This window comes from Pongo pygmaeus, chromosome X (genome assembly GCF_028885625.2).
Source record: "Pongo pygmaeus isolate AG05252 chromosome X, NHGRI_mPonPyg2-v2.0_pri, whole genome shotgun sequence".
Taxonomy (NCBI): Eukaryota; Metazoa; Chordata; class Mammalia; order Primates; family Hominidae; genus Pongo; species Pongo pygmaeus.
In genome coordinates, this window is record NC_072396.2 from 47497622 (window position 1) to 47522607 (window position 24986).

General features: G+C 41.5%; 1 protein-coding gene across 5 annotated transcripts in view; it reads right to left on the reverse strand.

The window, feature by feature from the left end:
* Positions 1 to 19783, reverse strand: part of SLC9A7 (solute carrier family 9 member A7) — a 167426-nt gene extending 147643 nt beyond the window's left edge. For 4 of the 5 annotated variants that reach the window (XM_054470986.2, XM_054470985.2, XM_054470984.2 and 1 more), the window contains exon 1: positions 19299 to 19748. In XM_054470986.2, the coding sequence (XP_054326961.1) occupies positions 19299 to 19632 (334 nt within the window). In that variant the 5' untranslated portion in view covers positions 19633 to 19748. Of the gene's footprint in view, positions 1 to 19298 lie in introns of all 5 variants that reach the window. The other variant, XM_054470982.2, reaches the window with a different exon arrangement.
* Positions 19784 to 24986: the final 5203 nt, after the last annotated feature.

The window sequence follows — 24986 nt, forward strand, 5'->3', positions numbered from 1 at the left end:
AGGCATTCAATCTGAAGAAGGATCTTCATTCTAGTCTTGGCCCTTGGATCCATTTTATGCCCTTTCTTGCTCTGCACATGTCACAGGGGAGAGGGGAGGAGTGACTCCTATCATCTCTCTCTCTCTCTCTCTCTCTCTCTCTCTCTCTCTCTCTCTGGTGGTGGCTATGTGTTCTCCATGGCTGAAGCTCCCATCAGACAGCCCTCCGACCAGGTCCCAACAGCCCTCACAATAGTTGTTCTTGCCAGGCAACCTCATTCCTGGGCTCTGGTAATACTACCTTCTCCCTGTGTCAGCACTAGGAATGACAGTAGCTTTCTGCTGTTGCTCATCTTTAGCTTGCTTCAACATACTCTGTTTGGCTTCTCAGCTCTTCCAATGCCTTGGTAAACAGTTGTCTCCTACTGAACTACCTGTCTCTTTTTCCCCAACTTTGCTGGGAGGACTTCATCTGCCATAACAGACCTCGACTCTTTACCAGATTTTCCCATAATGGATAAAAATCACTACAGTATCACCATCTTGTCTGTGTCTCTCTTCAGTGCCATCATAAATGCTCAGCATAACATTGCCATTGAAAATAGACAATTGTCTTATTCATACCACTGGGGAGAATCATTCTAGCTCATTCATAGCCTACTCTATTAATGAATGCAATCTTTTCTTTCCCCCTAGTTCTCTCAGCAGCAAAAATGTACAGCAGTCAACAGAGTCCTAGACTAGAAAAAGATAGTCCATGGTAGGCTTGTTTTAAATGTGTATTTAAACACATTTACATATACTTAACTGTATAAACATACAGACACACACACAAAGTCCACAGTTCAAAAAAAATAAATACCAAAGGACAGAGTGTATGTATATGGGGATTACAATAACAAGAAATATCAAAACACGTTTATAAAATTAAAGCTTCCCTAAAGGCCATATATGACAAACCCACAACTAACATCATACTGAATGGGGAAAAGCTGAAAGCCTTTCCTCTAAGAACTGGAACAAGACAAGGATGCCCACTTTCGTCATTCCTATTCAACATTGTACTGAAATTCCTGGCCAGAGCAATCAGAAAAGAGAAATAAATAAAAGGCATCCAAATTGGAAAAAAAGTCAAATTATCCCTCTTGGCAAATGACATAATGTTATATTTAGAAAAACCTAAAGATTCCACCAAAAAAGTCTTAGATATAAACAAATTCAGTTTATTTGCAGGATACAAAATCAACATTAAAAAGCAGTAGCATTTCTATATATCAACCATATATTGTAATATATACATTGTATATGTATATGTATACATTATAATGAACTAGCAGAAAAAGAAATCAAGAAGGCAACCCCACTTACAATAGCCACAAACAAATAAACAAAACCTACAGCTAGCTTTAATGGTGAAAAACTGCCTTCCCCAAAAATCAGTAACAGGATAGGGATGTCCACTATGGCCCTACCACTTCTAATTCAACACTGTACTAGAGGTTCTAACCAATGCAATTAGGCAAGAAAAAGGGAATCAAAGTCATTCAGATTGCAAAGAAGGAAATAAAACTGTCCTTATTCACAGATGACATGATTGTCTATGTATGAAATAAGCAAAAAAAAAAAAAAAGCTACTAAAACGAACAAGTGAGTTTAGTGAGGTTACAGGATACAAGACTCATACATAAAAATTAATTGTATTTCTATATATTAGCAATGAACAACTGGAAATTGAAATTATGAAAATAATATCAAATGTAATACCATCACAAATGTGAAATACTTAAGGATAAGTCCATTAAATATATGTAAGACCTGTACATTGAAACTATAAAACATTTTTGAGATAAAGAAGTCCTAAGCAGAGAAATACAATGTTCATGGATCAGAAAATCCAATACAATAATAATGTCCATTCTCCTCCAATTGACTAACAGATTCAACACAATTCCAATCAAAGTACCAGCAAGACATTCTGCAGATAGAGACAACCTGACTCTAAAATGTATATGGAAAGGCAAAGGAACTAGAACAGCTAAAACAATTTTGAGAAAGAATAAGGTCGGAGGATTCACACTACCCAATTTTAAGACCCTCTATAAAACTGCAGTAAGAAAGATGGTGTGGTACTGGCAAAGAGCTAGATACACAGATCAGTGGAATAAAATAGAAAGTCCAGAAATAGATCCACACAAATATGAACAATTGATTTCTGACAATGTTGTGACAGTAATTCAGTGAAGAAAAGATTGTCAACAACAATCTTTTGGAACAAAAGAACATCAAAAATATTGGAACAATTGAACATCCATACATAAAAAAACTCAACCTAAACCTCATACCTTCTACAAACATTAACTCAAAATAAATCATAGATCTAAATATAAAATGCAAAACCATAAAACATTTAGGAGAAAACATAGGAGAAAATCTTCTCAACCTGGGATTATATAGTTTTGGACATGACACCAAAAGCATGATAAATAAAAGTTGATAAATTGGACTGCATCAAAATTTAAAAGTTTTGCTCTCCAAAAGATATGGTTAAGATACTGAAAAGAAAAAAACCTCAAAAGCTAGGAGAGAATATTTGCAAATTACACATCTAATGAAGTACTTCCATCAAAGTATATAAAGAACACTCGAAACTCCAAAGAAAAACAACAGTACAATTTAAAAATGGGCAAAAGACTCAGTCATTTCACCAAAAAGAATATATAAATGACAAATAAGAACATGAAAATATATTCAACATTAGGGAAATACAAATTAAAACCACAGTGAGATACCACTATTCATCTATTAGAATAGCTAAAATTAAAAATGCTAACAATACCGAGTTCTAAAGAGAATGTGGAGCACTTAACTCCTACATGTTGCTAGATGGAATGTACAGTTGCTCCAGAAAACAGTTCGGCAGGTTTCTTATAAAGTTAAACATATGCCTACCCTCTGACCCAGCAATCCCATTCCTGGGTGTTTACCATAGAAAAATAAAAACTTACATTCATACAAAAACCTGTACAGTAATGTTTATAGCAGCCCTATTCATAATTATCAAAAACTTGAAACAAGCCTAGTGTTCCTCAACTGGCAAATAAACTGTGATACATTCATAAAATGGAATCCCACAGAGCAAAAAAAAAAAAAAAAAAAAAGACCTAATTATAGATACATGCAACAACAAGGGTGAATCTCAAAGGCATTATGAAGAGTGAAAAGGCTAGCCCCAAAATGTTACATACTGTACAATTCCATTTATATGACATATTTGAAAAGACAAAATTACAGTGATGGAGACTAGATCAGTGGTTGCCCAAGTGATGTGGTAGTACAAAGGAGTTTTTTAGAGCACTAGAACAAGTCTTCATCTTGGTTGTGGTGGTAGTTACACATATCTATCTATCTATCTATATGTTAAAATTCATAAAACTGTATATCAAAAGTAAAGTCAATTTTACTTGTGATAATGTTAAAAATTAAATTAATAAATCTGACCAGGTGTTGTGGCTCATGCCTACAATCCCAACACATTGGGAGGCCAAGGTGGGAGGATCACTTGAGCCCAGGCATTCAAAACCAGCCTGGGCAACATAGTGAGATCCTATCTCTACAAAAAGTTTTTAAAAATTAGCCGGGCATGGTGGCATACACCTGTAGTCCCAACTACTCAGGAGGCTGAGGCAAGAGGATCACTTGAATCCAGGAGTGTGAGGCTGCAGTGAGCTGTGACCATGCCACTGCACTCCAGCCTGGGTGACACAGTGAGACCCCATATCAAAAAAAAATTAGAGTCTAAAAAAGTAATGATGAAAAAAATAAGAGTGTGGATGAAACTGAGGAAGCCTCAAGAACACAAAAAGCTAACAGCCAGTTGACACCACGTATTACTCTGCAGGAAAAAGTGAATATAACAGGCCTGATGTTGCTATCTCTAGGAGGGCCTGCCTGCATGACCTCATATTCCAATAGGTCCTGGGAACTTGGCCTGTGAGATATTCCCTATGCTACTAATTGATAAGGTTGTTTTGTGTGCCTGGAACACTGAATTCTGCTGTACCAGCCAGGCTAAATTGCTTTTGCAAATGTGATTTATGGTGAACACCTGCTTTCCTTCTGGAACTCAGAAATTTCAATAACAGGCCTGATCAGCCCTCAATACAGAAAAGCCTGTGTCTTAAGCAAGCTTCCCTAAACAGAAACACTGCATATGTGCTGCTACATTTAATTGCAGGCGGAAAAAGTTTGTTCTATGCAGCCCCACCCCCAACCTCCTAAGGGAGAACTTAGGAAGCTCAGATTTACTCTTTCAGGCTCTACCCATTATGTCTTTTTCTCCTGCTGATCTTGCTGTGTATGTTTTCACTGTAATAAGTCATGGCTTTAATACAACTGTCTCTGGATCGTGTGAGTCTTTCTGGCACATCATCAAATGCGTGGGTAGTTGTTAGATGCCCAAAAGTTCCCAAATATAAGCGACACTTTAAATCTGAATCTTTTCCTCAAATCCTTCCTCTGGCCCTGTACTGTCTATTCTTTGGCCTCCCCTAGAATCCCAAGCAGTGCCACATTCATCATAGGTATGAACATCTGCACCAAGTCCTCAAAACAGCCCTGTATGTCACACCCAAGTTCCAAGTGCAACTCAGTGCCTGATGTAAAAGTTACATTCAGCTTCGGCAGCAAATAACAAAAACCCATTTCTCTCTTACTTATAAGAAATATATAAGTATTCAGTCCAAGCCTGGCATGGCAGCTCTATGCTATCAGAGACTACGGCTTCATCTATTTTATTGTATTGCCAGAAGTGTTCTCCATTCCCACAGTTACCTCTTGACCAAATACAGCTGCTGGAGCTCTAGCCATTACATCCACATTCCAGGAAACAGACAGAAGGCATGGTAGAAGAGGGGCATGCCCCTTTCCTTTAAGAATACTTTGCATAAATCCCACATACTTCTCCTCCTACCTTTGGCCAGAACTTGATCACATAACTACACCCAGCTGCAAGAGAGGCCAGGAAATGTAGTTTTCTTATTGCACAGCAATATGCTGAGCTAATTAGAACAGGGTTCTATTGGAACAATGAAAGGAACAATGGATATTGGGAGGTAACCGGAGTCTGCTACACTCTACACTCAACAAAAGTAATCTGAGAATCAATCCTTTTAATAACCCAAGACAATTTGAAGTAAATGTGTCTTTACCTAAAATAAGTTTTAGGGGTAGATATGAAGAAGTAAAAGGAGAAAATTTGTTGACTATGAACCTGAAGTTACACACTAGTCAGATGTTTCTTGATTTCTAGCTTCTCAGTGAAAATATGTGATAAGAGCCTACGATACAATTTGAAAGACTACCTCTGGGACATTTACTATCTCAGTAACATGTTAAACAAGTTTAACAAAACATAGCGCTTAACACTGTTCTTCCCCAAAGGTTGCAGTGTCTCTGAAGATATACAGAATCTTAATTTTTTAAAAATACCATGTGGTAAAGAGCATTAGCAAAATAGCAGAGTAGACAGCTCCAAACTCCCATCCCTCCACAGAAACACTGAAAAACAAGCAGAAGCTGTCAGAGCCAATTTTGTCAGAATTCTAGAAAAGAGTCAAAGGTTTACAGCAACCAAGTGAACAATGAGTCAAGAACAAGGCAACTTTAAAATGGTAGGAAGGCTGTGTACCAAAATAGCAGAGTAGACAGCTCCAAACTCCCATCCCTCCACAGAAACATGGAAAAACAAGCAGAAGCTGTCAGAGCCAATTTTGTCAGAATTCTAGAAGACAGCAACCAAGTGAACAATGACTCAAGAACAAGGCAACTTTAAAATGGTAGGAAGGCTGTGTGGCATTTTGCTTGCCCTTGTCCCACCCCCTCACCAGTTCAGCAGTGGTCTTGAACATAGCAGCCAATATCCCCTGGTTCCTGGTTCCAGATGGAGCAGAGCACGCCTTGTTTGCAATTTTTTTGTGTTTGTTCTAACCTGTCTGAAGACTACCCAAAGGAATGACTTGAAGTTCTCATCTCCATTTCGCCTAACTTGGAGCCCACTCATAGCAGACAAGCAGCAAGCATTGCTTGAAAAATGTTGTAAGGTAGGCCAAACAAACAAACAAACAAAAACACCCTGCAGCTACCTGGGAGGAAAAGTATGGGCCATTCAAAAGAAAAAAATTGATAGAAACTATCCCTGAGGAGGCTGAGACACTGGATATATGAGATGAAAACTTTAAATCAGCTGTCTTAAATATGCTTAATGAATGAAAGGCAGTGGCTCACGCCTGTAATCCCAATACTTTGGTAGGCTGAGGCAGGAGGATTGCTTAAGGCCAGGAGTTCAAGACCAGCCTAGGCAACATAGTAAGCACTTGTCTCTATAAAAAAATTTTTAAAATTAGCCAAACATGGTGGTATGTGCCTGTAGTCCTATCTACTTGGGAAACTGAGGCAGAAGGATCACTTGAGCCCAGGAGTTCAAGGTTATAGTGAGCTGCAATTACACCACTGTACTCCACCAGCCTGGGTGACAGAGACCCTGTCTCTATTAAAAAAAAAAAAACTAAAGGAAACCACGGACAAATAAATAAAGGAAGCCAGGAAAACAATGTATGAACAAAATAAGAATATCAGTAAAGAGACAGAAATTATAAAAAAGAAGCATTAGAATTCTGAAGCCAAAAAGTACAGTAACTTAAATGAAAAATGTACCACAGGGGCCCAACAGCAAAGGAAACAATCAAGAAAAAAAAACAGGTCTGGCACAGTGGCTCACGCCTGTAATCCCAGCACTTCGGGAGGCCAAGGTGGGCAGATCTCTTGAGGTCAGGAGTTTGAGACCAGCCTGGTCAACATGCAAAACCCCATTTCTACTGAAAATACAAAAAAAAATTAGTTGGGCGTGGTGGTGGGCACCTGTAATCCCAGCTACTCGGGAGGCTGAGGCAGGAAAATCACTTGAACCCGGGAGGCAGAGGTTGCAGTAAGCAGAGACGGTGCCACTGCACTCCAGGCTGGGCGACAGAGCGAGACACCATCTCAAAACAAACAAACAAACAAACAAAAAACAATGCACAGAATGGGAGAAAATAATTGCAAACTATCCATCCAACAACAGATTAATAACCAGAACATACAAGGAGCTCAAACAACTTAACAGCAAAAAAAAAAAAAATCCTATTAAAAATGAGCAAAAGATTTAAATAAACATTTCTCAAAAGAAGACATATAAATGGCCAACCAGCATATGAAAAAATGCTCAACATCACTAATCATCAGAGGAATGCAAATAAAAACTACAATTTTATATCATCTCACCCCAGTTAAGATGGCTTTTATCAAGAAGACAGGCAACAACAGATGACAACAAGGATGTGGAGAAAGGGGAACCCTCATACACTGTTGGTGGGAATGTATATTAGTACAATCACTATGGAGAACAGTTTGGAGGTTCCTCAAGAACTAAAACTAGAATGACCACATGATCTAGCAATTCCACTTACTGGGTATATACCCAAAACAAAGGAAATCAATATAATAAAGAAACATGTGCACTCCTGTGTTTGTTGCAGCATTGTTCACAATAACCAAAATATGGAATCAATCTAAGTGCCCATTAATGGATGAGTGAATAAAGAAAATGCGGTATATACACACAATGGAATATTATTCAGCCATAAAAAAGAATGAAATCCTCTTGCTCACCGTAGGATGGATGGAACTGGAGGTCATTATGTTAAGCGAAATAAGCCAGGCACAGAAAGATAACTATCACATGCTCTCACTCATATGTGGGGGCTAGAGAAGTGGATTTTATGAAGATAAAGAGTAGACCAGTTGTTACCAGAGGCCAGGAAGGGTAGGGAGGAGGGACGAAGAGAAAGTGATTAATGAGTACACATATACAGTTTGGTGGAAGAAACAAAATCTAGTGTTTGGTAGATCAGTAGGGTGACTACAGTTTACAATAATCTCTGTACATTTTGAAATAGCTAGAAGGGAATAATGCAAATGTTTCTAGCATATAGAAAAGACAAATATTTAAGGTGATGGGCATCTCAAATATACTGATTTAATCTTTACAAATTATACGAATTTATTAAATTATAACATACCTCAAAACTATGTACGTCTATTATGCATCAATTTTTAAACTGTTTCAAAATAAAGCAACATGAAATAATTCGTTTATAAACGAAATAATATTGTTTTAAAAAAACAGGTGAACATAACAATTTGGGTTTCAAACTCCTCATTTTTCCTACATGATTAAAAAAGCAAATGCAAAAAAATTATAAACCTATGTTAATGAACACACAATATATAAATATCTGCTCTTTGACAATGACAATATAATGGAAAGAGGCAGAGATTAATATTCAGAATATATAAAGAATTCCTATAACTCAAAGACCAAAAAAACCTGATTAGAAATGGCAAAGAATTTGAATAGACATTTCTCCCAATAACATATACAGATAGCCAATAAGTACATGAAAGGGAAATACAAATAAGTCATCAGGGAAATACAAATCAAAGCCACAACGAGATACCACTTCACACCTACTAGGGTGGCTATCATTTTTTTTTTTAATGGAAAATAACAAGTGTTGGAGAGGATGTGGACAAATTAGAATCTTTGTGCATTGTAGTGGGAATACAAAATGGTACAGCTACTGTGGAAAACAGTTTGGTGGTTCCTCAAAAAGTCAAACTTAGAATTACCATATGACCTAGCAATTCCACTCCTAGGTATACAGCCAAAAGGAATGAAAACAAATGGCCGGGTACAGTGGCTCATGCCTGTAATCCCAGCACTTTGGGAGGCCAAGGTGGGTGAATCACCTGAAGTCAGGAGTTCGAGACCAGCCTGACCAACATGATGAAACCCCATCTCTACTAAAAATACAAAATTAGCGGGGCGTGGTGGCACATGCCTGTAATCCCAGCTACTTGGGAGGATGAGGCAGGAGAATTGCTTGAACCTGGGAGGCAGAAGTTGCAGTGAGCCGAGATTGCGCCATTGCACTCCAGCCTGGGCAACCAAGAGCGAAACTCTGTCCAAAAAAAAAAAAAAAAAAAAAAAAAAGAAAGAAAGAAAGGAAGGAAGGAAAACAAAACAAAACAGGGACTCTAACACATACCTCTATGTGAGTGTTCATAGTAGCATTATTCAAAAGGTGGAAATAACCCGAGTGTCCACTAACTGATGAATAGATAAATGTAGAGTGTGTGTGTGTGCGTGCGTGTACACACACACACACTGCAGTATTATTCAGCCACAGAAAGGAATGAAGTTCATATATGCACTACACAACATGGACGAACCTTGAAAACATTATGCCAAATGAAATAAGCCAGACACAAAGGACAAATATTATATGAATTCACTTATATGAATGATCTAGAATAGGCAAATTCATAAAGTCAGAAGGTAGATTAGAGGCTATTAGGGGCTAGAAGGAGGAGGGGATGGGGAGTTACTACTTAACTGGAAGAGTTTCTGTTTGGGGCAATAAAAAATCTTTGGAAATAGTGAAGATAGCCATAAAACTTTGTGAATATTATAAATGTTATTAAATTATACAGTTAAAAATGGTTAAAACGGCAAATTTTATGTTACATATATTTTACCAAAAGAAAAAAATAAACAACTACCACGTGACTTATCAGCCAAACACATACTTTTCTGCAAACACACATTATTTGTATACTCATTTATTCCTTCATCCTCCTTCCTTAAAAAGTCTGCTGCAATTCAGGCAAATGTTTTCACACACAAAGGTTTCCTTCTCAGAAACTTCACTGTCAGTGTGAAGCTGAGGCATAAGAACTCGAAGGAGGAGGGGAGGGAAGAACTTGAAGGAAGGACCTTTAACGCTAGGTAGTGTTACAGCATCTTATTTTTTGATAGACAAAATAGAATGCATTAAACAAACACTTCTGGAGCATCTACTAGGTGTCAGGCACTGTTCTAGGGTCTGGGGAGACAGCACAAACAAAAGATAGATATCTCTGTCTGCCCAGGGCTTACATTCTAATGCATTTTGGAAAAGTTCTCCAGAAGATTCTGATATGCCCATCACAACTAGCATAGAGTGGAGAGACATGAGAACTGCACAGACCCAGCCCTATCTGCCTCCCCACCTCTGTGATAGTGAGGTCTAGAGATGAGAATGCTTTCAAGCAACTACTCTCATGTAGGAAGGCCTGGTGCTGCCACTCTGAACAGCTCTTAACATTTTTTCCCCTAAAACACTGGTAGCCTTCTGTCATACCAATGGAATAACACCTGGAGTGTGACCTTTGGGTTGAAAGGAGCAGGCATTTTGCTCCTACTTGGATCCAAGGCCCCCAGGCTGATCTAGCATAGGAAAACTAAGTTTTCCTTCTCATCCTGCCTCATTCCTCACTGTTCTACACTGGAGCTTGAGGGCGAAAGTCTTGGCTAACATAAAAGAGTCAACTTTGGGTCAGGCACAGTAGTGACACCTGTAATCCCAGCACTTTGGGAGGCCGAGGTGGACAGATCACTTGAGGTCAGGAGTTTGAGACCAGCCTGGCCAATATTGTGAAACTCTGTCTCTACTAAAAGTACAAAAATTAGCCGGGCGTGGTGGAGCATGCCTGTAATCCCAGCTAGTCGGGAGGCTGAGGTAGGAGAATCGCTTGAACCCGGGAGGCGGAGGTTGCAGTGAGCAGAGACCGTGCCACTACACTCCAGCCTGGGGGACACAGCAAGACTCTGTCTCAAAAAGAAAAAAGAAAAAAAAAGGGTCAACTTTGCTTTGTTTTCTACTCTGGGCATAGATTTCCCTCAGAGACCTCCTAGGAAGTGGTAACGGGGCGGGATTCAGGTTCTGCTCTATCCTGGCCAAATACATCCTCAGCTATATTGAGTTCATCCTTTAATAGATCCCAATTTCCCAATTTCAAACATGTGACCTTAAACAAAGGAGGTACTTGACCTAGGTTTCAATTTCTTCACCTGGGAAAATGGGACCAATATTAGGATCTTCAAACATTTTTATTTTTTGGAGACAGGGTCTCACTCTATTGCCCAAACTGGAGTGCATTGCTGCAATGACGGCTCACTGCAGCCTTGACCTCCCAGGCTCAAGCAATCCTCCATCAGCCTCAGCCTCCCAAGTAGCTGAGACTCCAGGGACATGCCACCATGCCCAGCTAATTTTTATATTTTTAATAGAGACAGGGTTTTGCCATGTTGCCCAGGCTGGTCTTGAACTCCTGGGCTCAAGCAATCCTCCCGCCTCGGCCTCCCAAAGTGCTAGAATTACAGGCATGAGCCACCACACCCAGCCTGATCTTCATACATTTGATGTGAAGGTTAAATGGCTTAACGTATGCAAAGTACTTAACACAGTGACAGACTACTCTAACAGGTGCTCAATAAACAGTTACTATTTTTTTCTACTATTATTTTATTGGAAACAACATAGTGAATGTTTTTGAAGGGTGAAAACTTAAATATTCTTATTCATAATTGCCCAAACTTGGAAGCAACCAAGATGTCCTTCAGTGTCCTTTACATTTGTATGTAAACTGTGGTACACACAAATCACATGCAAATCCTATTACTTCTCTTTTCTGGATTATGTATAACAAAGTACTCATCAAATACTGCAACAGAGATTGGCTAGCTGCTTTCCAAACCTGTTCCTCTTCTTCCAACTAGACTGTTTCCCTGGCTCCCTTCCAGTTAGATGTGGCCTTGTAACCAAGTTCTGTCCAACAGAAGTGGGCAAAGTGATGCAGAACATTTCCAGGCTTAGCACATAAGTCTTCCCCATATGATCTTCATTTCCTTGCTTCATTCATCAACTGGAGGAGGAGGATTCCAAGGCCATATGGGATGGGGAAGCCACAAGATGGAAGGCATCTGGTCCCTGAATCACAACGTAGAGACAGCCACCTGCCAGTCCCTTGCACTGGTCCATTACATGAGTGAAAAACAAATTTCTCCTATGTTAAGTCACTGAGATTTGGGGTTGGCTTGTTTTAACATCTAGTATTACTCTAATATAAATACTCATATTGATTAAAAGCCAGGTAGCATGCTTTAACTAAAAGAGAAAATTCTCCTAACACATATTCTCTTGTATGTTAAACAGAGGCAATTTAAAAAATACATGAACTTAAGAATCAAACAAAAAGTGAAATGAAAAAGAAGTTACTGGCCAGGTGCAGCAGCTCATGCCTGTAATCTCAGCATTTTAGGAAGCCGAGGCAGGTGGATGGCTTGAGCGCAGGAGTTCGAAATCAGCCTGGGCAACATGGCAAAACCCTGTCTCTACAAAAAATACCAAAAAATTAGCCAGGCGTAGTGGTGAGCACCTGTAGTCCCAGCTACTCAGGAGGCTGAGGTGGGAGGATCACTTGAGCCCAGGAAGTCCAGGCTACAGTGAGCTGAGATTACACCACTGCACTCCAGCCTGCATGACACAGTGAGACCTTGTCTCAAAAAAAAAAGAAGAAAGAAGTTACTGATTCTCAAGTCACGTAAGCCTAACATCACCTCAGGTAAACTAATGTCAAACAGTGTTAATCAGTGCTAGAAAGAGTTTAATGAGAGTAACAGACAGGACGTGTACAGCCTCACCTGTACAATCTTCCAGGCAGGGAAGTTAATAGGTTGCAAGCTAAGAGGGGGATTAACTTCTTTTCCAATCTTTCATCTTAATGACAATGTCAAAACATACAGAAAAGTTGAAAGAAGAGTATAAAGCATACCCTTTCACTAGGCACCTAGATTTATCAGTTAGCTAGTAGGCTGCAATATTTGTTTTCTCTATATAGGTGGTATGTATTTTTTTTACTGAACTTTTTGAAAGTTGCATATATTAGGATTCATATACTTCACCCCTGAATACTTCAGCTTGCATCTCCAAAGAATGAGTACATTCTCCTGCATAACCTCAATTATCACACCTACAAAAAATAATAGTAATTCTTTAATATCATCTAATACCTAGTCTACATTCAAATATCCCTACCTATCCCCAAAACATCTTTTATAATTCATTTTCATGAACTAGGAGCCAATCAAGTTTCTCGTACTACATTTAGTCTCTTTGATCTCCCTTAATCTAGAACACTCACCCTGCCTTTTTGTTTCCTTTGACGTTGACTTTTTGAAGAGTCTGGGGCAACTGTCTTACAGATCATCCCATATATTGGATTTATCTGATTGTTTTCTCATAGTGTTTTATAACTTGTTTCTCTATCCTGTGCATTTCCTGGAAACTGGAAGATGTGCCTAAGTCCTTGATTTGATTCAGATTAAACACATACAGGAAGGATACTACATGGGTAAAGCTGTACACTTCCTGTATACCATGATACTAGATAGTCCCACAATGAGCAAGGATACATTTGATGACTTGCTTATAAGATGGTGACTGCCAGACCTCTTCACTGTAAAGGTACCTTCTTTTCTTTGCAACAGGCAAGTAACCTGTGGGGTGACAGTACTTTGCAAGTACCATGTTCCCCAATAACCTTTCACCTAGGATTCTGGAATTCATTGAAAACCCTTGTCTAAATAAACTATCACTAGAGGTTGAAAAATTGTGATTTTTCTAATTACAGCATTCCACAAAGGTTAACTTTTTAATATTCTAAGAAATGCTTTTAGTAAATGTCATTTTTCTATTTTTTAAGATACAAACATTTTACTTCCATTTATAACTTTCAAATAATAAGTAAAAGTATTCTTTATATCCAGAGACCGCTTTATAAAGAACATTTTGACAATCCAAGGAAAATGCTATGTAACCACATAGTACAATCTTCTATTTATAAAATATTTTTTTGCTACATAAGTTATTTGCTTTATTTTTAAACAACGTTTAAATTGCAAAAGTAATATGTCAGTATTGAAGAACGTTCAGGCCATTTAGAAGAATATAAAGGAAAAGTACCATCTCCCCTCTCTCTCTCCCAACAACTCATCCTGCTCCCAAAGGATAAAGCTTGCATATCCTTCCAGAAAAGCACATATATCATACATAAATTACATACATCATGTTTGTGTATATACAGTATATAGTTATTGAAAGATCAAATAGGATAATACTATACATGATGTTCTGTGCCTTGTTTTTTTTCCACAACACTATGTGTGGACAGTAGCCTTAAAAGGACATCTCAAAACACCTCTTTTTATCAGTTGCATAGTATTCCTCAATGGGAATGTGCTATAATTTAACCAGTCCCACCTGATGAGTACTGCAATTTATTTCCACTGCAACAAATATTGCTGTCTATATACTGCAACATGCTAGCACAAGTATTTCTGATAGATTTCTGAAAGTCCAAGAATTGAAAATGCTGAATAAAAGGGTAGGTGTGGGCCGGGCACGGTAATTCCAGCATTTTGGGAGGCTGAGGCGGGCGGACCACAAGGTCAGGAGACTGAGACCATCCTGGCTAACACGGTGAAACCTCGTCTCCACTAAAAATACAAAAAGGAATTAGCCAGGCATGGTGGCGGTGCCTGTAGTCCCAGATACTCAGGAGGCTGAGGCAGGAGAATGGCGTGAACCCAGGAGGCGGAGCTTGCAGTAAGCAGAGATCGCACCACTGCACTCCAGCCTGGGCAACAGAGTGAGACTCTGTCTCAAATAATAATAATAATAATAAATAAAATTTAAAAAGTGTAGGTGTGTTGTAAATTTTTTTCTAGGTATTAACCAAAAGCCCACCCCAAAATATACAATTTTCCTCACTTCCACTAACTGTGTCCTAATGCATTTTAAAATTACAGCAGTCCACTACTGAACAAACCTCAAGTAGTAAAGCCTGCCAAAGAATCACAAAGCCTAAAATGAGAATGGGAACTAATATTTACCAAGTGCTTAAGTGTCAGACACTGCACTTGACCCTTTAGAATATCTCAATAACACAGCAATTCTGTGAGGTAACATAATCTCCATTTTCCAAAAGAGGAAGCTAAGGCTCAGAGAGTTTATCCAATGCTATACAGTTTTATAAGCAACAGGGCCAGCATTTGAACCCAGGGTTATCTGGTACCAAAGTGAGACCATACAGAAGCTGCTCCCAACTGGGGCCAAAGTGAGGGGCTCTTAAAAGGGGGGACTCCTGATTAACCAGGAAGGAGATGGTTCCAAAATGTTTGCTTACAGGTTCAAATGTTAATTTCATGTTACCGCAGACAGTCATCTTTTTCCCCTTCAGACTTTGCCTATGAGCCCACTCTCAGGCTGTGCTTAGCAATCCAGCTCCACCACAGCAACAGTGAGCTCACAACCCATAGAACCTAGAGGGGCTGATTAACATCTTTTTGGAAAGGTGATAGGGGTGGTGGAGGAGGAGGAAGCGAGAAGCAGGTGGTGGGTTAGCATGGCAGAGTCAGATTATTTTGGATCCATATCAGTTGTCACAAAAACATTATGGGGGAAGTGGAACTACCGTACATCTGAGAGAGAACCACAATGAACTGGCACAGTCTGTTTACACCACCTTTCCCTGCCCTAAACACTTTCTATTTCTGCTGCACAGACATGTAGGGCCCAGTAACTTTAGGATGGCACTTAATCACATAACAGAGACAGACAGCTGGGAGCTCCCTGGCCTGACAAAACAGGTTAGACTGGTGGCAGGCAAGTGCCTGGCCCCGCTGCCCTGCAGCTCCAGTGGTGGGGTCTGGGGGCTGCTTTCAACCTTCCTGGGTAGTTAGGTCTGTAGCTACCTTCCCTTGTAGCTGCCCTGGCCTGTCAGGGAGGAATGCTTATAAGTGTCCCTTGGTGGATGGGGGAGTTCCTTTCTGTTTAAACATTAAGCATTCACAGTGTGTCTTTTATTTTCCTTAGGTCCTCTGCACCCAAGCAAGCACTTATTATGGGATCTATTTGTGCACATCACTGCTAATGTAACATCGACTATTCTCTGAGGATAATGGAATAAAGGGAAGGAAAAAGAGGGAGAGAGGGAGTGGGAAAGAGAGGGTGAGAGAGGGAGGGAGGGAGAGAGAGAGAGAGAAATCTCTTCCCCTTTCCCCATTTTATCTCCATCCCAGACACAGGGCTCAGAAAAGCTCCAAGGGCACAATTAACAATTGAAAAGTCATGAAGAAAACTGATAACATAATGTGATTTAAATAGGGAGAAGTAGGCGTCAAATTGAGTGATTTGAGGAGCATGTTAAAATGCTATTACAGCCGGGCGCGGTGGCTCACACCTGTAATCCCAGCACTTTGGGAGGCTGAGGTGGGTGGAAGTCATGAGTTCAAGACCAGCCTGGCCAAGATGGTGAAACCCAATCTCTACTAAAAATACAAAATTTAGCCGGGCATGGTGGCGGGCGCCTGTAATCCCAGCTACTGGGGAGGCTGAGATGAAGAATTGCTTGAATCCGGGAGGTGGAGGTTGCAGTGAGCCGAGATCGTGCTACTGCACTCAAGCCTGGGTGACAGAGCGAGACTCCGTCTCAAAAAAAAAAAAGCTATTACAAGACCAAGAAGCACAAAAGGTTATACGGTGACCTCTCCCTCCCACTCCTATTTCACAGCCATCTAGTTCCTCTCCCCCAAGGAAACCAATGTTACTCATCTACTGCATGTCCTTCCAGAGATATTTTATGACTATACCTATAAATATATATATATAAATTTATCTTAAATGTAAACGCTGTTCCTCTCAGATTAAAGTGTCACTTAAACACAAAAAGGTGGCAGAAATTAATTTTAAAACTTTTTCTCAAAATAAAGAGTTTTGAAATTCACAGTTGAACTCTTTCATTCATAAACATTTAAAAGTTAAATTGTTTGCCTCCAGAAATTAAGTTGGGTTCCCAGCACACAGTGGATACTTTAAAAATGTTTCCTTAGGTCTTTTTGTCATTCCTTATTCAGAGCCAAGAGGACAATTACTCACTTCCTCTATTGATATAGAGAAATCAAATTTTATTTTTTACTATTAAAAAAGAGAAGTCTTGAAAAATCTTTACTGGATTCACTTGTGTTCAAAGATTTGCTTGAATCATTTCATTGTGTTTATCAAAACATCATGTTGTACATCTTAAATGCAGACAATTTTTTAAAAGATTTGCAAACTGAATTTTAAAATCAGTTTAAAATCCCCATCCCAAAAGTCTTCAGTATATTATGAATAATCAGCTAACCACATGACATTAGAATTCAGATTAGGGGGACCTTGCAGCAGAAGACCAAACATACCTGAGAGAAAGAAGAAATGTTTTCTCACAATTACAGACAATCCTTAAAATATCAATATTTGGCATAACCTGAGACATCACATATTGACAAACTAAATTTCTTTATACATTTAAAGAAACACTAATACTCAAAGATATAGAACAAAATTACACAGGAATGCTGAGATGATATTGCCTTTTCTGAACAGTCATCAGTTACACTAGATTTGTAACTTGATTGTTCACAAAATAAAACAGTACACTGTAGCGCAACCAAATGGCTGAAAGATGGAGGTGAGTTTTAAAAGTACGTATCAGCAAAGGAAAATTCCACTGTTGTCTTTAAGCCTTAAGATAAAGGTGACTGAACTCCTTAGAACACAGAGTACTCTCTAGAAAATATATTTTTAAATCCCCATTTATTTTCCATCCCTTGAGCATGTATTTACGAATCTGTCAAATCTACCTCCTATTTCACATTGTCCTTTAAAAAACTGGGTCTAGGGCCTATTAAATAAAAATATTTTCACGGTTATCTATATAAAGGCAATTTTCATTTGCATCATGGCTTGGAGTCAATCACCTGCAATGACCACGTGCTTCAATTCCCCCCTGTCTGTCTTCTCAGGAAACCTCCCAGCTTACCTGCAGGCCTGGCGTCAGTCATTTATCACCAACTGACACAAACCACAGAGCTCAACAACGGTCAGGGATGGAGGCCAAAGTCTGTGTTGAGACCTATAATTCGCAATCACCAAACTCAGTTTTAGACCTGGTCCTGTTTCAAGATCTGTGTACGTCACTACTTCATCAAAACTGGAGGGCTCTTAACAGCGCTTGCCCCTTACACGGTTTGGCTGCAAGGGGCCTGGTGGCCATGAGCCCCGGCTGTCAAAAACTAATCAAGAAACATGAGAAGCAAGGCCCAGAACCAAGGGTAATTTTCACATTAAAGGTTAAGGTTTCTGCTTTCCATTCTCTATCAGGGCACCTGGATGGAAACTGAATAAAGAAATCCCTCAGTATACGTGATAAAATAAAATTTTCCCCATTGGGAACAGTCATGGAGTGGCTCGTCTATTTCGTGTGAGGATGCCAATGTGGGCTTTAACACCACTGAATTACATTCAAAAAGAGAATATCTGACTCCACTTTGGAGTCATGGGCAGGGCGAGTGGGGAGGCAGGGGGCACAGAAGAGGAAGAGGGATAACTCAGATTATGGCTGACATCCATGTAATAAAGGGAGATTTGTACTGACCACTGTGCATGTAACACACTGTGTACCATTAAATCTAGAAAAGGATGGTAGCATCGGCCCGCCCCTAACAACAAAAGATGGCTGACTCCAGAATTAAAACCACGACTTTTCCTCTTCATACATTCGGAAATGTATCTCAAACTCACTCCATGTTACCGTCTTAGGAATACAAAAGCTCCTCTTCGTTTGAGAAAGCAAGTAACTGGGTATAACTTCCCACTTGGGACATAAGAGCAGGAGGCGTGCCTGTCTCCCCGTCCAGGCCTGACATGGTGGTGCCACTCACTCTGGGTCCTGGACCACTGCTCACCTTTCACCACACTTCATGCTCTGACTTTATCATTAAGAGACCTGGGGATATGGACCTCAGAAGTGGGTACCCACCCAGGCTGACCATGGATGTGGCGTCCGAGAGGCCCCACTAACCCATACCCAAGCAAAGACACTTTCAGACTTCGTCCCCACTCCCTACTGTGGCCTGTCCCCTGAGGTGATGCGGTCACCTGGGAAGCCACCCACCTCCAGCCACCACGCAGGCACACACACCCTATCGAGCTCAACTGGAGCGGGAGGTGGTGGGTAAGAGGTTTGCAACAGAGACCGAACGGGGCAGACGGAACCACCTCTGTCCCTTTCATTTTCCTGGGTTCCCAATGCAGAAACGTGGAATAGAGGTGGAATTGCTTTTAACGGTAGCAGAGAGCCAGAAAATGCAGACAGTTGACCTTGGGAACCAACACCGTCGCAGCGGGAAACGTAAAAGAAACGGAACACGCTGGCAAGTGAAGGGGGAGCACCGCGCGGCGCCAGGAGGAGCGCGGCGGCCGAGGGGTGTGGAGGGCGGGGGGTACAACAGGGGTGCTCACCATAGATCATGGCCAGCCCGGTCTCGTGCAGAAAGCGCACCCGGCGGTGCTTGAAGAGCCAGATGGTGAGGATGGTGAGCGTGAGCAGCAGGATGAAGGTGAGCAGGCTCACGCTGTCTTGCCGGTGGCTCTCCTCCGCCTCCTTCTCAGTAGCGAGCTCCTCCATGGCGCTGCTGTCCTCGGCCGCCGCCCCAGAGGAGGAGGCCGAGGCCGCGGCCGCGACTCGCAGCCCCCAACCCAGCAGCAGTGGCAGCAGCGGCAGCAGCAGCAGCCGTGGCGGCGGCGCCCCGGTAGCCCGACCCGAGCCAGGGCGCGCCGCGTCACCAGGCTCCATGGTCCCGGGGCCCCCCTCGCCTCCTCCGAGCGGGGACTAGCAGCCCGCGCCGTCGGCGGGTTCTGGCAGCACCGCGGACCTGCCGGAGTGGCCGTGGCCGCCGCAGCTCCTCCTCCTACTCGCGCCGGGCCGGGGCTGCGCCCGGGGCCGCGCGGGGGAGGGGCGCGCGCAGTGCGCAGGATTCCCCAAGCACCGCCCCCCGCCCGCGCACCTGTTCGTCCCCCGGCAGCGCCACGCCGCGTCGCCCCGTGGGCCAACCGAGCCACCCAGGCGGGGCCGGGTGTTGCCCTCGGGTCTGCGGGCCGGCCGCCTGCCGCTTGCCTCTCTGCGCTTCTCACCCCGTCCTGGCGCACCTGCCCAGGCAGTCTGGGGTCGCGGGGCCAGTTCATGGGCAGCCGCCGCCGCACTTCCTAAAGGGGACGCCAGAGGTCGCCGGCGCCTAGCGGGAGCATCGGCTTGGAGTGTAGCCTTGCGGTCTCGAGTCCCGTCTCTGGCGCCACGGCGAAGTGTTTAATCTCAGGCCAGTGTGCAGCCGCCCTGGGTCCAGTAAAGTGGGGGCTGTCAGTGAACCGAGCAGCCCCGAAGCCACGTTAGCCCCTACACCTCTCTTTCCTCATCTCTCAGGTTGCCTTCCAGCCCCAGAATCTGCTAGGTTTCATTCAAACTTCTGTTCTCATCAGACTCAAATGTGAGGACTGATAAGAAGTTGGAATCGGGGGAGGGCGTTGAAGTATCTCCTTCCTCACTTGAAGGAATAGACTTCGTCTGCGCTGTGCTACTAATCCCCTTGGGGAATAGGGTTGAACCAGAAGGAACTGAACGCTTGCCATTCCTGGTAGATGAGCAGTAGCTGGTCCTAAGGTGGTGGTGGGAGGTGGGGGTTACCCTGATGACCCTTTCTTTTATGTTGCTCACCTGGTAGCTCAGAGATTCTTTTAATGACTCTTAAGACCAAGGCCAGCTCTGAACAAAATTATGGCGTGGACTCTGAAGGATGAAGCCTCTTGGAACAAATTCTCGGGAAAACTAGAATCTTCAATCCACCTTGCTCCTCTGGTCAAGGAAGAAACAAGATCAGATTAATCACTGAGTTCCCAGTGCTTAGCACTGTGCTCATGTGTTTATTGAACCACTCTGAAATCTCTACCAAAAGTGTCCGTGTTTTCGCTCCCAGGGGAGTTTGCATTTTTAAGAGGATTCATTGAAGAAGGTGATGCTTAACCAAATGGAATAATAGGGTAGAGGTAGCATTAGGTAAGAAAACTCTTTGGAGTATTGCAGCCTTCCTGGTTCCCCTGTAGGTGAGCACTCTGCCAAAGCTGTTTAGTGGTTTCTTTACAGCAGGGAAATCTCTTCATCTAGATTTTAGCTAGCCCCTTTCCCAACTCCTCTAGGCAGTCACTCAGCCCCTGCAAGCAACCATATACTTTGAAGTTCCACACAGGTTTCCAATAAAATTGCAAATACTTAAAACCTGGATGGGCACTGTATTGGTCATAATATTATGCCCCCTTGGGTGCCCAGTACTCAAGGACAGAATTTCTCTCTTTAGAAAAGGGCAACTCAGGAGCTACCTTAAAAGTACAGACTTCTTAGTATTTGTGGCAGATTGTATTTTTTAAAAAGATGGCCACAATCATATTTCCAATCCCAGAACCTTACCATCCCCCATCAAGAAGGGGCATCTATGTTCCCTCCCCTTGAACCTCAGTGAACCTTTATGACTCCCTCAAAGAATATAATGTGGTAATGGAGATTATGTGATTTGTGAGGCTGGGTCATAAAAGGTAATCTAGCTCCTGCCTGTTTCATTCTGTCACTTTCCACTCTAGCTAGGCTGGGCACGGTGGCTCACACCTGTAATCCCAGCACTTTGGAGGCCAAGGCAGGCAGATCACCTGAGGTCAGGAGTTCAAGACCAGCCTGACCAACATGGCAAAACCCCGTCTCTACTAAAAATACAAAAATTAGCCGGGTGTGGTGGTGTGCACCTGTAATTCCAGCTACTTGGGAGGTGGTGGCACAAGAATCACTTGAACCTGGGAGGCAGAGGTTGCAGTGAGCCAAGATTACACCACTGCACTCCAGCCTGAGTGACAGAGTGAGACCCTGTCTCCAAAAACAAACAAACAAAGAAATCTAGCTACCTGGAAGCTGACATATTGAAGAAACCATGTGGAGAGACCACGTAGCAATAGAGGTAGATGCCACAGGAGACCCAACTTTTTGAGTGTTCCCAGCCCAAATGCCACGCATGTGAATGAATGAGTCTTTAAATCAATTCTTTCCCAGCCACCATCTTACTGTAGACATATGAGAGGCCCCAAGCAAGAACCATGTCGCTGAACCTAACCAACATCTGCAACTGTAGCATAATAAAATGATTGATGTTATTTTAAGCTACTAAGTTTGAGGGTGGTTTCTTCCACAGCAATAGATAACCAGAAGAGTATTTATTATGTAAAGTAGTTCCCTTGGGTAGAGTAAGAAAAGACTAGTCCCAACCATTCACAAATACACACCAAAGAAAACACTCCATTATCTGTACATATTTATGTGTGAAAACTAACCTATATAATACAGGAGTTCTGATTTCAGTTAACACAGAATAATCACACTAAACCCATTACCTGCTACTGAATACAGCTATAAAATGTGAACAGAATGCATGCAGCAACTATTTGAGGACTCTGGAAAGTAAATTGTACCACATAAACTGAGGAAAAACAACAGAATTTGAAGTACAACTGAACTGGCAGTGAATTTACCATTTTTTTCCTCCAGTCTCCACTAGACTGGACTCAAGGCAGCTTAAAACCCGGAAGGGAGCATCAACATGGACAGAGAGAGCTCCAGGAAAAGCAGAAAATTGGTCTCCTAATATTCAGAGAAAGTAGGAGAAATGTGCCATTTTTTTTTCTTTTCTCCATTCTCTTACATTTTAGCCAATAAGCAATCCCACTGTGGCAGCTGAGTCAACAGTGACAATGGAGACAGCAATACCTTCAAGCACCCAAAAAATGCTAAGGGAGGGGAGAACCTTCCTCTCTGTTTGAAGTAGCTCTGGTCCCAAGACAGTGGGGCCAAACCCTCAGTGATATATATTTTTTCACTCTCTCTGTCCTGATGCTTGGCCCAAGACATGGACAAAGTTTCAGGAAATACATAACAGAGAGGATTAAATAAAGACCCAGATTTCTGGACAGGCACAGTGGCTCACCCCTGTAATCCCAACACTTTGGGAGGCCGAGGTGGGTGGATTGGTTGAGGCCAGGAGTTGGAGAACAGCCTGGGCAATGTAGCAAGACCCTGTCTCTATGAAACATTTAAAAATAAAATTAGCTGGGCACGGTAGTGCTTGCCTGTAGTCTTGGCTACTCAAGAGGCTAAGGTGGGAGGCTCACTTGAGCTCAGGAGTTTGAGGCTACAGTGAGCTATGATCACACCACTGTACTCCAGCCTGGGCGACAGAGCGAGACCCTGTCTTTAAATAAATTAAATAGTCTAGATTTCTTGCCAATTGATTAAAAGGGGAACTCCAAGGCATTACAAAGTTCCAAGGAGACAGTAGAGAGGAGAGGACCTTGGGAAAGGTCCTTATAAAGCTTTTATGAACTCCTAGGTTCACCACAACCTGCACATGGATCTGATCCTAAATAGCATACCAAAGACTGTGATAACTGAACTAAGAGGCAGAATACCACCCAAGCCCTAGACTAGCCACTGGATAAAACACATGTAGGACAGATCTGAATAGCATTACAAACTTTTGAAAACTGAATTGACTTTGGAGCCACTATCCACAAAAGGCATGTCAGAACTTGTGATCTAAACCCAAGCATCTCTATTACAAGCTAAAACAAAAATATGAATATTTCCCCATAGTATTAAAACAAGATACAAAGTCCTATAACATAATATTCAAAATGTCCAGGATACAACCCCAAATTATTCAATACCTGAAGAACCATGAAAATCTTAACTTGGGTGGGAAAAGGCAGATAACAGACACCACTGTTGCGGTGACACCAATGTTGGAATTATCTGAAAAAGACTTTAAAGCAGCTATTATAACGATGCTCCAACAAGTAAGGACAAATAATCTTGAAATGAATGTAAAGATAAAAGGCTTAGCACAGGAGTAAAAGATAAAAGAAAAACCAAATTGAAATTTTAGGCTGGGCACGGTGGCTCACACCTGTAATCCCAGCACTTTGGGAGGCCAAAGCGGGTAGATCACAAGGTCAGGAGTTCCAAACCAGCCTGGCCAACATGGTGAAACCCCATCTCTGCTAAAAATACAGAAATTCGCTGGGCATGGTGGCATGTGCCTGTAATCCCAGCTACTGGGAGGCTGAGGCAGGAGAATCACTTGAACCTGGAAGGTGGAGGTTGCAGTGAGCTGAGATCGCACCACTGCGCTCCAGCCTGGGTGACAGAGTGACACTCCATCTCAAAAAAAAAAAAAAAAAAATTATAAGTGAAGAATACAATAGCTGGAATTTTAAAATTAGATGGATGCAATAGCAGAATAGAGATGAAAGAGTCAGTAAATACGAAAATAGATCAATAGAAATTATCCAACTTGAATAGCAGAGAGGAAAAACTGAAAAATAAATAGAGCCACAAAGACCTATAGGAGATAACAAAATATCTAACATTTGTGTCTTTAGAGTTACAGAAGAAGAGAAACAGTGTGGTACAGAAAAAAAGATGTGAAAATATAATAACTGAAAACATTCCAGATAAAGCAAAAGACACAAACCTGCAGATTGAAGAACCTCAGCAAACCCCAAACAGGATAAACGCAAAGAATCAAAGCATAGACATATTATATTCAAACTGCTGAAAAGAAAAACAAAAAAATGTTTAAAGCAGAAAGATAAAAATGACATATTACATACAGGGTAACAACAATTCAGATGACTATGGATTTCTCATCAGAAACCAAGAAGGTCATAAAGACATGCACAGCATTTTTAATGTGCTGAAAGAACTGTTAACCAAAAATAATACATCCAACAAAAACAGATTTCAGTGGGAAGAAATAACACCAATACTGTACAATCTCTTCTAGAGAGTCAGACAGTTGAAGAAAAGAAAGCTACATACCAATATCTCTCATGAACTTAGACATAAAAATTCTTAACAAAATATTAGTAAATTGAATCTAACAATGTATAAAAAGAAGTATACACCATGACCAAGTGGTATTTATCCTAGGATTACAAGGCTTGTTCAACATGAAAAAAATCACTCAATGCAATCCACCATATTTACTGTCTAAAGAAGAAAAGCTGCCTGATCATACTCACTGATGCAGAAAAAAGCATTGACAAAATTCAACATCCATT